Here is a 14,150-nt window from a genome sequence, read left to right as displayed (position 1 = left end):
GGAGGGGGGAGGAAAAATGTGGGGTGATTGCTATGTGGGAATCAAACCTTCACTAACAAGATGGGAGTTCAGATAACTAACCTACTAAGCTACTAAGATTCTCTAAATCTATTTTAGGATCAATTTTGAGTCCTAGAGTGAATCCCTCCATTAATAAAATTGGGAAAAATATGCGGTTAAACAAATTTATGCTACTTAATTACTCATCATAATTATAGTTTGCTATAATTACCACTCGCGACTAACATTATACATTAATTGCGTGGGCTGACTTCCAGTTTGTATATTAGCCACATTTGTATATGTATAATTTGTCATATTTGTATAATTCGCATGTAACAATTCTTTGTTTGATTTGTATTTCTATACGATTGTTTTAATTTGTATATGACGATGATTTCCTTTGGTTTTTCAGTTTTATCATCATATACATTCAATCTTTTTGTATATAACTTTTTAAAGTTTGTCTAAACGTGTAGTTTTTGGATTTTGTATAATTTAATGTATATAATGTAATTTGTATAATTGTTTAAAGTTCATATATTTATGTATGTATCAATTTGTTACTTCGAGTTTCATTATATTTGTATAATTTCAGACTTTATATTACTCAATTATACAAAAACACGTGAATTATACAAACGTACCTGTGAATTATACAAATTATTGTCCTCTCTCGCTCGCCTCTCTCCTCCCTTTCCCAGTCTCGCTCTCCTCTCTCCTTCCTCTCCCAATATCGCTCGCCTCGCTCCTCCCTCTCCCAATCTCGCTTGCCATATATACAAATGTATATGTATAATATACAATTATCTAACCGATATACATATACAATTCATCTCTCTCCCACTCTTTGCCCTCTCTCGCTCGCCTCTCTCCTCCCTACAATATGTAGCTACAAATTGTAATTATCAAATTATAACTATGAAGAGTAATTAGGCTATTTTTGAGTGGCTATATGCGAAAATTCCTCTTTAAAATTGGACCAACAATGTTGTATACGAGGTGGCCCAAAACAAGTAATAAGCCCGAAAACTTCAGTCCATTAACCTATGTGCATTGAAGGTGAAACTTGGACGTCTTGGCCATTAAACTGAGATGTCAGTGAAGAATTTTAATTTTTTTTTTCATTCTCAATAATATCACTTACTTATGAATGAAGGAAAAGTTATATATTTGGCCGAAGGGTGTAAAAAATGAATTTAAACATAGGTAATTCGTCCAGAATTTCAAGGATTGGGCTCAAGATAATTTGAATTAGGTTCAATCTCAACTCATTCAAGCCTAACTCATTTTAAGAGAATCCTCAATTGAGCCCAATTCAATCTCCAATTTCAATCCGTTTTAAAACTCTTTACTAAGATATGTTCCTATATTAAAGGTATGAATTAATATCTATTTAACATCTTTTAGGATTAATCTATCTATTTGTTACTTTTAAAAAAAATAAAATCTTGAGCTGAAATTCGAATTGTGATTATAAAAGTTAAATATCGCTATGTTAAAATTATTGAGATTAATCGGGTCAAATTGGGCGGATCAAGACCCAACCCGTTTTTTAGCTCATTTGAGCCCAAAGCAAATTTGGGCGGATCAAGACCCAACCCGATTTCTATTTCAACCCATTTTAATATCTCTAATTTCAACTCAACCCGCCCATTTGACACCCCTAATTTGGCCCAATAGCTAAAAACTAATTAGATTTTCTATCAAAATATACTATTATACACAAAAGTTGTATATAAACCTTTTAATATACAAAACATATATATTATCGACTATTATTTTACTAGACCGCTATATTATGCAAAAATAGGAAAAGTGTGGTCAGGGAGCCAATAGTTGTAAAAAAAATGTGAAGGTCTAGAGCAAATGCCTGTTAAATCATCTCATACTAATTAATTACTGACGAGTTAGATAATCTAAATCTACTTTGTAAAACTCCAAAAGTTAGTAAAAATAAAAAATGTTGTAAATGAATTACGGCCCGTTTGGCCAAGCGATGTGGTATCATGATATAGATTCATGAGATGAAATTGAAGGTTTATTTGGACATGCGATATAGAATTTTTGTGTTGTATATTTTCTCATAAACATAAAAATCTCATAAGTTGTAAAACTATTAAAATAGCCCCAATTATTTATTCATTCTTATAAAATGAACAAAAAATTATAAAATCGCATAATAAATTATTATAAAGTTATTTGTTCTCCACTTAATTAATTGTTTCATCTAACTTTAATTTAATAAAAAAAATTGAACATAAATTGTAGTGTACTAGTCTTTAATATAATCCTCCCACATAGTACGAACAATTTTCTCACGTTGAACTTGCATTTCTCGATCATGTGACCGAGAAGACGAACCAACATTGTTACTTTGAGTCATTTGTTGGTCAATATCCTCCGCAACTATATCTTCATGTTCATCGACCATAAATATTTCATCACTACTTTGGTATTCTCGCAAATAATTATGTAACACTGCACAAGCTATGACAATTTTCACTTGTGTATCAATATCATAATGGTTCATGCCTTGTTTCAATATTCTAAATCTATTTTTTCAAGCTCCAAAAGTCCGTTCAATCACATTGCGCAGAGATGAATTCCTATAATTAAATAGCTCTTTGGCATTTTGAGGCTCTCTTTCACTTCCTCGGTAATCTTGCAAATGATAGCGTACTACCTTTGTATGGAGCTAAAAATTCTTCTGTGTTTCGGAAACCAGCATCAACAACATAATATTTATCTACCAAAAAACATTTTATAAAGAATTACTAAAAGCATATGTGACGTAAATGAGACAGCTTTGTGTAAATACATAATACTTATTCTAAGGATGTAATTTAAAGTTATCATGTGGCGGAAATAGAAATTGTGACGTTGGTTCAACAAGTGCATTCTCAAGTACTTTACTATCATGTGCAGTACCTTCCCAACCAGCAGCAACAAATGTAAATCGCATATCAAAATCACAAACACATAAGACATTTTGTGATGTTCTTCCTTTGCGATTATGATATGCTTGTTGCACCGCTTTAGGAACCTCCCCTTCTATATATGTTCCATCAATCGCACCAACACAATTCTACCAAATAAAAAATACATCAATATTAGTTTAGGGAACATAAAATAAATTGGAAGCATTATAGAATGTACTTCATAAAAATAATATTTGTAAGAGTAATAAAAATAGTGCTTCCAAGACAATGCAAAGTCATAAAATAAATATTATCTCTTTAAACAAAGTTGATAGGAAATATGTAACTAAATACTAATAACTTACTGATAAAATATAAATGTTCACTTATTAAGGCCATAAAATAAATTTATTAATGTGATTGAAATTTTACTTTAAACCAAGGCCAAAATCAAGTATTATGTCAAATTTTGGAATGTACACCAATCATATTTTTTTGTTGTATAAATGTTGGTTCCATCTTGCTAATTGCCTCGGCAACTATTTTAACATGCCGGTTAATTGTTTCAAGTGAATGTTGAAAAGTTTCACAATCGTGAGGTGTGAGTTAAAGTGACTATATGTTGGTGAGAATAATAAATTTTATGTCGGTGAGAATAATAAATTTTAAAAAGTAATGATGTGATTATAAATTTTATTTACATATGAAACAAATGGTTAGTAGATATAAATGTGGGATTGTTTTAACAAAATATAAACTCATGGATCAATTATTGTATTAAAATATCTCAAATCATGATATGGAATCACCATATAATTCCATATCATGGTTATTGGAGAATATGGTATCACCTCTCACGATATGGAATCATGAGATGAAATCAGCGTAAAATCGCATGTCCAAACGCTAATTCCATCTCACGATACCATATCGTGATATGATATCACATGGCCAAACACCTACTTAATAAACGTCCATTATACCCTTTTTATACCTATAAAAGGCATTGTAACTTGTATGGAAAAACACACAAAATAAGAAAGATACAAAGTTTCCTATTTTATCGCTCTACTATATTCTTTCTTTCTTGGTTGTTATTAGTTTAATTTTAGTACTTAGTCTTTATTTTATAACAAAAAACGTGATGTTTAATTTCATGATTTTATCAAAACTTAAAATCAAGATTCACATTTGTTGGTTTATGAACCCGAGATTATGAGATTATTGACAGGAATGTATTATTTCAAATACCTAAATGTTGTTGGCTATCACATTTCAATATGTATAACTTTTAGAAAGAGAATATAAGAAAATTAAGTAGGGCTTGTTTATAAAAATTAAATATTTTTCACTTTGTATGACTTTTTTGAAACTGAAAATAGAATTGTGTTTAGTTATACTTTTTACGAAGGAGAGAAAAGAACATTCTATTTGAAATTATAAGATAAATTAAAAACATTTCATAAGTTGTTTTCCAATTTCAAGTTGCATTTGGAAGTTCCATGACCGACATTGATTTTCGAATAAATATTTTTTATGGTGAAACAAGTCCTTAAGTAGTAGATTATGTGGATTTGATCAAACTCAATAAAATTTGCTCAAACTATATATTTTACTATATATAATAAGTGGGAATGTCTACTACTTAGCACATGACAAGTGTTACATGTGCTTAGATAGTGTTGTACATTCTTCTTTTATGGTTGTACCTTTAAAATTTATATTATTGGACAATTTAACACCATTAATCACAATAATTAATAACTTAAAACATTTTTAAAAAAATATGAAAATTTGGATGACTTTCCAAATTTTATTTGTGTCACATAAATTGAGACAACAAAAATAACATATATTGGGTCCATTTTAATTTATTTGTCTTTTTTTTGTGTTTTTTATATTTAAAAATTGCGTATAAATTAACATAAAATATGTTTTGAAAAAAATACAAAAAATTCCATTGATTGTTGAAGTGAATCTATCGTAAAAATACTATAAATCATGATAATTGACAACATAAAATATTTCAAAAATAAATGCATATAAAAAAAATTCGATTGATTCTTGAAATTAATCTATCGTTACAAATTATGTATAAAATATAATAAATCGTGATAATTGACAACTTAAAATATTTATTAAAAAAACATAAATAAAGAAATTGACTGATTCTTAAAATTAATCTATCAATGTCACATAAAATGAGACAAAAGTAGTAATATGTATTATTTAATGTGAAATTATTAAAAACTACGGAAAATGTATTGTAAATCTTAACAATTAACAACATTTGATTGACTCTTGAAATTTTATCTATGCTACATACATTGAGACAAACAGAGTAATATATATTAAGTATTTAAAATTACGTACAACCTTATTGCTTTTTGTAGGCTTCGAATCATCGTGGTCATTTTTTAGGCTGATACAAGTTTTGTACATTTTCTATTTAATTTTTTTTAATATTATAAATCGCAATAATTAATAATTTAAAATATTTTAAAAAATATATTAAAATTTGAGTTGGTTTTGGGAATTTTATTTATACTATATAAAATGGGACAAAGGAAACAACATATATCATTTACAAATTACTTAAAAAGCATTAAAAATTACAATAATTACCAACTTAAAATATTTAAAAGCTATATAATAAAATAGGTTCACTCTCAGAATTCTATCATGCCCACATATATTGGGACAGAAAAAATAACACATATCATTTTAAAATTATCAAAAAAGTATTATACATAATAATAATTAACAACTTAAAATATCTAAAAGACATTTTAAAAGGGTTAATTTTGTAATTTTATCCATATCACATAAATTAGGACAAAGTGACCAGTAATGTAGGTTATTTGAAAGTTACATAAAAATATTATAAATCACAATAATTAATAACTTAAAACATTTTAAAAAAAAATATGAAAATTTGGATGACTCTCCAAATTTTATTTGTGTCACATAAATTGAGACAACAAAAATAACATATATTGGGTCCATTTTATTTATTTGTTTTATTTTTTTTGTGTTTTTTATTTTTAAAAATTGCGTAAAAATACTATAAATCATGATAATTGACAACATAAAATATGTTTTCAAAAAAATACAAAAAAATTCACTGATTCTTGAAGTGAATCTATCATTAAAATACTATAAATCATGATAATTGACAACATAAAATATTTCAAAAATATTGTATGTAGATAGTCTTATTATGCCTTAAATAGTGTCAAAGAAAGTACAAGTTTGTGATAAAAAAAACTTATTTCTTTATCCACGCAAATAATTGCTTCAAAAACTCCGTTATTAGCCTCAAAACATACCATTTATATTATTGGGCCCGTGCATAGCACGGGCACCATTATCTAGTATGTTAATAAAGCAGAAATTTCCCCAAAACCCCACCCCCAACCCCCTCTTTTTTTTTCTTCCTGTTCACAATTAACAAGTACTGTTAAAACTAGTTTAAAAAGTTGGGGAAAACCCATCAGTCAATATGTTGCACTTTCTGTGGTCCTATTATAAGCTCACAAGGCAAATAAAGTTCCCAAACCAAGAGTCAACAAAGTAGAAATTTGCCTTCATCAATCTTCTATTCCCTCACTTCCTTTACACTTTGTTATCCCTATCATAAATAGTTGACTTATAGTATTTATCATATTCATTGATTGAAAGACTGATTAAAAAAATAAATAAGGGCAAAATAGTAACCTTATTTAATTTTTTAATGCACGTGAAATAAAAAATGATGACATATAATAAATAAAAGCGGAGGGAGTAACATGTTTGAGTTTGAAACTATTCTACACATTTTAACATTTGAATTATCCCACTGAGAGAATTCAAAACAAAATCTCTGCAGTAGAGATTTTTGTCTCTTTTTTTTCCACCTCCATTTGATTAGCTCACATTTCAAAAGTAAGTCAGACTACAAAATGCTAATTTTGGGATAAAAGTTGAAAAGGTAAAAAGATAAGAGACTAGTAAAATAAAATCTACCAGTTTTTTTTTAACTGAACCAGAAAGTAGGGAAGCATTAATATATATGGGACTTAACACATCGTTTCAATAAAGATAATAATTTCTAAGATAAATTTGAAACTAATTTTATTTCATGTTTGAGTTGATATATTTAATAATTTCAGAATTATTTTATTTCATCATAAAGATCAAATAAAATAATCTCAATTCTCATATGATAAATCCATCCTGCTTAGCAAACAATCCAAAAATACTTTCTCCGTTCATTTTTACTTGTCACAGTTTGATTTGATAAATCTATTAAAAAAATAATTATTGATATAACTATTTTACAAAAACTATCCCTATTAAATGATGTCTTGAAAAATGAATATTTAATGTTAAGGGTAAACATTGAAAGAAATTACTTATTGTCTTTTTTTTATATGTAAAAAATAACAAAAAAATAAAATATATTTTAAAAATAAATGACAAATAAAAATAAAGGTTGGGAGTATAAAACTTATAGCTCAGCATTGACCATTGACTAGTGATGCATTCTCTTTATTGTGATGCTGTTGTACAAAATTTAATTTGAGTTAATTGTAATAGTAACTTCAGACACTTGGCCCCGCCCAATTATTATTAGTACTATATATTATAGGCTTTATTATAATTTATGTCTCATTATATGCATTAACAATTACAACTACAAATTAAAGGAGTTTACTGTGCATTTTCTTTAATTGTTTTCAATTTTCCATGAAAACTCACTTTACTTTTCCATATAATAATGCTGCCAGCTCATATACTTTGGACAACTTTTAAGTATATAGACCAATTTCGGATCAAGTTTGAATATTTAACAAAATTAGAGGTTAGTGTCTCTCCAAGATCCAAAAATTAAAGTTGACAAAACAATTCACTAACTTAGTATAGTCTAACATATACTTTATGAAAATTAAAAAAAAAACAATAAAAATATAGAGCATGTGGATCTAAATATGTGACCAATATAAACATCATACATAAAAATACTCTCTCTGTCTCAATTTAATTACGTGTGTTTTTCTCTTATCGAAATCAAATAATATAAACTTTAACTAATACTTAATAATAAAAATTATCCCCACCCCCTTTTAATCAAGAAAATCAATAGTACTCTCATATATTCTTCATCGTGACTTCAATTCTCAAAGATTAGTTAAATCAATTATGAAGAATGAAAAGTATCACGTAAATTATGACGGAGGGAGTAGATTGATACTCTTAGGTAGTGTACTACTAACTACTAAGTTGTAATGATCTTTAATTTAGGAAGGATAAGATAGCAAGAGGGTCAAATGATTCAACCCATAAGAGGTTAAAAAGTGCTGGCCCTTGTTTTGAAAAGTGCTCATTTGCACATTCTCCACTTCCTCCCTCACTCTTCTTCTCTGTGTCACTCTGTACCTCTGTGCAAAGTGAGGGGGCCTCTGCTATGGCCATTAACACTCATCTTCTCCCCTTTATCATGCACCCATTTTAACCTTCACTATAAACCAAGCCAACTCCTTTTTCTTATGTTCTTGATTTCTTCTTCTTCTTCTTTCATGGCTGCTTATCTACTTCTGTTTCTTGTTTTTCTCTCTACATTATGCTCTGCTCAGAGAAACTCACAAACCCTTTTGGAAGTTCAAGCGCTTACTTCTTTTAAACTTAGTATTCATGATCCACTCGGTGCACTCACTGACTGGGATTCTTCTTCCCCTTTTGCTCCCTGTGATTGGCGAGGTGTTTTCTGCGTCAATGGCCGGGTCGGTGAACTTCGTCTCCCTCATTTGCAACTCAGTGGGCCACTTAGTACCCAAATTGGTAACGTGCGCATGCTGCGCAAGTTAAGCCTCCGGTCCAACTTCTTTAATGGCACTGTTCCAGCTTCGTTATCCAAATGTACCTTTTTGCATTCTGTTTTTTTACAGGGTAACGCATTTTCCGGTAATCTTCCGCCGGAAATATTCAACCTTACTGATTTACAAATCTTTAATGTTGCCGGAAATCAGTTGTCTGGTGAAATCCCGGGAGAGCTTCCTCAGAGTCTACGATACTTTGATCTTTCGTCAAACTTGTTTTCAGGAGACATTCCGAGGAAATTTTCTGACCGGTCTCAGTTACTTCTGATTAATCTTTCTTATAATCGCTTTTCCGGCGAAATTCCGGCGAGTCTCGGTCGGCTTCAACAGCTTCAGTACCTGTGGCTTGCGTACAACAACTTGGTAGGAACTTTGCCCTCTGCAATTGCTAACTGTTCATCGTTGGTTCACTTGAGTGCCGAAGGAAATGCTATAGGGGGTCTTATTCCGGCAGCAATTGCTGCTTTACCGAAGCTTCAGGTGATATCTTTATCACATAATAATCTCTCTGGTTCCTTACCAGCTTCATTGTTCTGCAATGTTTCCATTTATCCTCCCTCACTTAGGATTGTTCAGTTGGGTTTCAATGCATTCACGAATATTGTCAAGCAAGAGTCTTCTAAATGTTTTAGTTCTTTGCAAATTTTGGATCTTCAACACAACCAAATACATGGTGAATTTCCTTTGATTTTGACGAACATTTCTGCATTGACGTCGCTGGATGTGTCATGGAATTTGTTCTCTGGAAAAATCCCAAGTGCCATTGGGAACTTGCGGAGATTGGAGGAACTGAGAATGACAAATAACTCATTTGAAGGTGCTCTTCCGTTTGAGATTACGAACTGCAGTGACTTGAAAGTTCTTGATCTTGAAGGGAATCGAATGACGGGTGACATTCCAATGTTTTTAGGTGATCTTAGAAGCTTGAAGACATTGTCACTGGGAAGAAATCAGTTTTCGGGTTCCATTCCTTCTAGTTTTAGAAATTTGAGTAATCTCGAAAATCTCAACTTGGGAGGAAATGGTCTCAATGGAAGCTTGCCCGAGGAGGTAATGGCTTTGAGCAATTTAAGCACACTGAATCTCAGTGGAAACAAGTTTTCTGGCAGTATGCCAGTTGATATTGGGAATCTTCAGCAGCTCTCGGTTCTGAATCTGAGTAAAAATGGCTTTTCAGGCACTATTCCTTCTAGCATTGGGACTTTGTATAAGCTAACGGTTGTTGATTTGAGCGGACAGAATTTCTCAGGTGAAATACCATTTGATCTTGCTGGTTTGCCTAATCTACAGGTTATAGCTTTGCAAGAAAACAAGTTGTCTGGTAATGTTCCTGAAGGTTTCAGTAGCTTATTAGGCATGCAATATTTGAATCTTTCTTCCAATTCCTTTTCTGGCCATATACCATCTACATTTGGGTTCTTGACCTCATTAGTTGTACTTTCTTTGTCTAACAACCACATAAATGGTTCGATTCCTCCCGACTTGGGCAACTGCTCTGCTCTGGAGAATTTGAATCTTCACTCAAATTCATTGAGTGGCCAAATACCTGCTGATCTCGGGCGTCTTTCCCACTTGAGTGTGCTAGATTTGGGTAGAAACAACTTAACAGGTGAAGTCCCAGTGGATATTTCCAATTGTTCATCCTTGACATCACTCGTGCTTGACTTGAACCATCTTTCAGGGAACATACCAGAGTCACTATCCAGGTTATCAAACCTAACTGTCCTTGACCTCTCTACTAACAACTTCATTGGAGAAATCCCAGCTAATCTTACCATGCTCTCTAGCTTGGTGAGTTTCAATGTGTCAAACAATAATTTGGGCGGCCAGATTCCGGAGATGTTGGGCTCCCGTTTTAATAACTCATTGGATTATACTGGCAACCAAGGTTTGTGTGGGGAGCCATTGGAAAGAAGATGTGAGACATCTGGTGATGGTGGGAATAAATTGATTATGTTCATTGCTGTGGCTGCCAGTGGAGCTCTTCTCCTTTTATCATGCTGCTGCTTATATACTTACAACTTCTTGAGGTGGCGCAGGAAGCTCAAAGAGAAAGCAGCTGGAGAAAAGAAGCATAGTCCTGCAAGGGCTAGTTCAAGGACCAGTGGTGGTCGTGGCAGTGGTGAGAATGGTGGACCCAAACTTGTTATGTTCAATAACAAAATCACACTCGCTGAAACAATTGAAGCAACTAGAGAATTTGACGAGGAACATGTGCTAAGCAGAACACATTATGGGGTGGTCTACAAGGCCTGTTTCAATGATGGAATGGTGCTCTCAATTCGTAGACTTTCAAATGGAACACTAGGTGAGAACATGTTCAGAAAAGAGGCAGAATCACTTGGCAGGGTGAAGCACAGGAACCTAACAGTTCTGCGTGGGTACTATGCTGGCCCGCCTAACCTCAGATTACTTGTCCATGATTACATGCCTAACGGGAACCTTGCAACACTGCTCCAAGAAGCATCCCACCAAGATGGTCATGTCCTCAACTGGCCAATGCGCCACCTCATTGCACTTGGCATTGCTCGTGGCTTGGCTTTCCTTCACTCATCCTCAATGGTCCACGGAGATGTTAAGCCGCAGAATGTCCTATTCGATGCAGACTTTGAAGCCCATCTTTCAGAATTTGGCCTAGGCAAGCTTGTAGTAGCCACACCAACCGAGCCCTCCACATCAACTTCAGTTGGTACCCTAGGCTATATATCTCCAGAAGTAGCATTAACCGGAGAAACCACAAGAGAATCAGATGCTTATAGCTTTGGCATTGTTTTGCTGGAACTGCTAACAGGAAAAAGACCCTTAATGTTCACACAAGATGAGGACATAGTGAAATGGGTGAAGAGGCAATTGCAAAGAGGGCAAATTTCCGAACTATTAGAGCCAGGATTGCTCGAACTGGACCCTGAATCATCAGAATGGGAAGAGTTCTTGCTAGGAATTAAAGTAGGCTTGCTATGCACAGCACCTGACCCACTTGATCGTCCCACCATGGCCGACATTGTGTTCATGCTCGAAGGCTGTCGTGTGGGACCTGATATCGCGTCTTCAGCTGATCCCACATGCCAACCTTCACCCGCCTGAATCCCCCGAGGTTCATTCTAATTCTTTTCCTTTTTTTATTATTAGCTTTGTATCAGTTGTGAGAGTAAATTTGCAATGCAATGCAACGCAGCAGTAGCTAGCTAGCAACTTAGTCGTTCAATTTCATGCTTTTTTTTTCTTGTTGATTTTTTTAAGGTAAAAGAGAAACAATATTTCTCTTTTATTGATTCTTGTTTTATGCTATTATTCAAACACCTCGCTCCCCATGGTGCCGGGATTTTTCTCCTTTGGCGTGGGGACCAAAATGTAGTGCTATCAATAAGTCAAAGAAAGCTAAAAAAGAAGTGAGTTTGTTGAGTTAATTCATTTGGACTGTTGTGCAAGTTGAATATTAAGGGCCGGCCCACAACATGGCCTCTCCCGCCCAAAACCAACAAAAAAAACCAGGAAATACCAGTCTGGTTCAATCACGTGACTGCAAACTACTTAAAAGGTATCTCTTGGGTTACTGAAAATGTAGCCGTTGAATGCATAAAATATTACTACTAGCTAAGTTTCTTTTGTCTCTTCACTTTTGGTATCACAATACATGGAATTCATATCCGATTTGGTCAACTGATTTTCGATATATTGATTGACAGACAAATTCAATTATTTACGTAATAAAAACAAAAGTAAAGGTGAACTTGAAGAAAAGAGAATATTTTGTATGTAGAAATTTCTATGTCATCTTTTTATCTCCTTCAAGAATTCTCCTTTTCTCCTGGAGCTTTCCATATAATATATCATAATTTAGATTTTATAACTATTTTTCAAATATTTGAATTATATTTAGTTGAATCTCCGCACGCGTTCCATGCATGGATCCATAATTTGAAAATTTAGATAATGTAAGGCCTGATCTCTAAATCTGCACCCGTATTGGATACAGGCACTTAAGTCCAAGCAACTAAGATTACTAGTATATGTAAATTCTGGTAAAAATAAGAACAAATACTACTTCCAAGAATTACCTTAAATTGTGTGCATTTTATTTGACTCATCTTTCTCTCCAGTTGCATTAATGAAGTTTGAATACTACTACGACTTGGGTAATTGTTTTCTGTGGAGTAATAAGAAAGGAAGGAAGCTGACAAATAAATTCCTCTACCCTACCTACAGTTTAATGGCCAAGGATGATGAGGGATCAAAAGTTCTGGGATTTTGTGGGGTGATGAATCCTTTTGAATATGGCCAGGCTGAAAGAGACTAAAGGAAGAAAATGATTGGCATGGTGACCCACTAATCAATTCATTTCCAACATTTTGTGGGGTGTTTTGTTTTTATGTCTTCCCCCATAACATAGACAAGTTTTTTCGCCAAGAGGATTCATCATCTATTATAATTTCCGGTGAATTTCCCCAACAAGAGTCAAGACTATGGTAGAGGCGGACATAAAAATGATTCCCGATCAATCATAATAAAATAAAGTAGCATGCTTATGTTCGCACGAGGTTGAGATCTGTGTTAATTATATTGTTATCACTAAATCAGCTGCAGTGACCGTTAAGGCATCATCTATTTGTTTTTTTATTGTATACTATTTCTTTTACAGCAGAGAGCTATAGCATTAGCTTTTTCAATGCTGGGAGTGCTACATATTGCAATAATGTTTATAATTACATGTTTTAGCTGATTGATCTAACTTGCCGACATTCTGAATTTTAACATTGGGTAAACACAATGGGGCTAAAAACTCAACAGAGACAAAAAATATGTTGCATCTGTAAGGCCAGTGTTTTCCCCAATGAAGAGCAATAAAATAAGCCATTCAATCTAGTTCGTTATTGAAATGCAAGTAACAAATTCACACAAAATATCCCTAACCTTCATGCACTGCTGCCCGCGAGTAACAGGCCTTCAGAGATCATATTCCTCGGTGTTCTTGGTTAAGATCCATCAGAGAAGCTATATGCAAAATTAACAAAATGAAGATGCCTATAGTGCAATCATGTCAATCATACACGTTGTGTCTGTCATTGCAAATATGCATCTTTACACTCAGAGCTCCACTAGTGAACCAAAATAGAACACATGCAATGCAGCAAATTTCATTAAAAATTGCAAAGACAATGTTAACACTGTGCTTAGCAGGTAAAGAAAACATGGAAAGGAAAAGATGTTTTCTAAAGAAGCAATCCCAACTCGAGTTGTACAACGTCTATTCCAATGCTCTTCCCGTTTTCCATCAGACCCACACTTCACTACATCAAAACTCTGTATGCAATATTTAAAGATTCTTTCACTTGCACAGCTCATTCTACCATTTTTTATATGTAAAAGTCAA

General features: G+C 32.9%; 1 protein-coding gene across 1 annotated transcript; it reads left to right on the top strand.

Moving 5' to 3' along the window:
• The first annotated feature begins 8,449 nt into the window (after nucleotides 1-8,449).
• LOC125822127 (probable LRR receptor-like serine/threonine-protein kinase At4g36180) lies at nucleotides 8,450-11,870 on the top strand. Its single transcript, XM_049501499.1, has one exon. The coding sequence runs from the start codon at nucleotides 8,450-8,452 to the stop codon at nucleotides 11,861-11,863; it is 3,414 nt and encodes a 1,137-aa protein (XP_049357456.1). The 3' UTR covers nucleotides 11,864-11,870.
• Nucleotides 11,871-14,150: the final 2,280 nt, after the last annotated feature.

This window comes from Solanum verrucosum, unplaced genomic scaffold, assembly GCF_900185275.1.
Source record: "Solanum verrucosum unplaced genomic scaffold, falcon-dt-bn FXZP01000103.1, whole genome shotgun sequence".
Lineage (NCBI taxonomy): Eukaryota > Viridiplantae > Streptophyta > Magnoliopsida > Solanales > Solanaceae > Solanum > Solanum verrucosum.
The sequence above is the reverse complement of the archived record's forward strand: the minus strand, read 5'-3'. Positions and strand labels throughout refer to the sequence as shown.

Bases quoted from the DNA above. Each gene is read 5' to 3' on its own strand.
- LOC125822127 (XM_049501499.1), top strand. From the start codon at position 8,450: ATGTTCTTGATTTCTTCTTCTTCTTCTTTCATGGCTGCTTATCTACTT.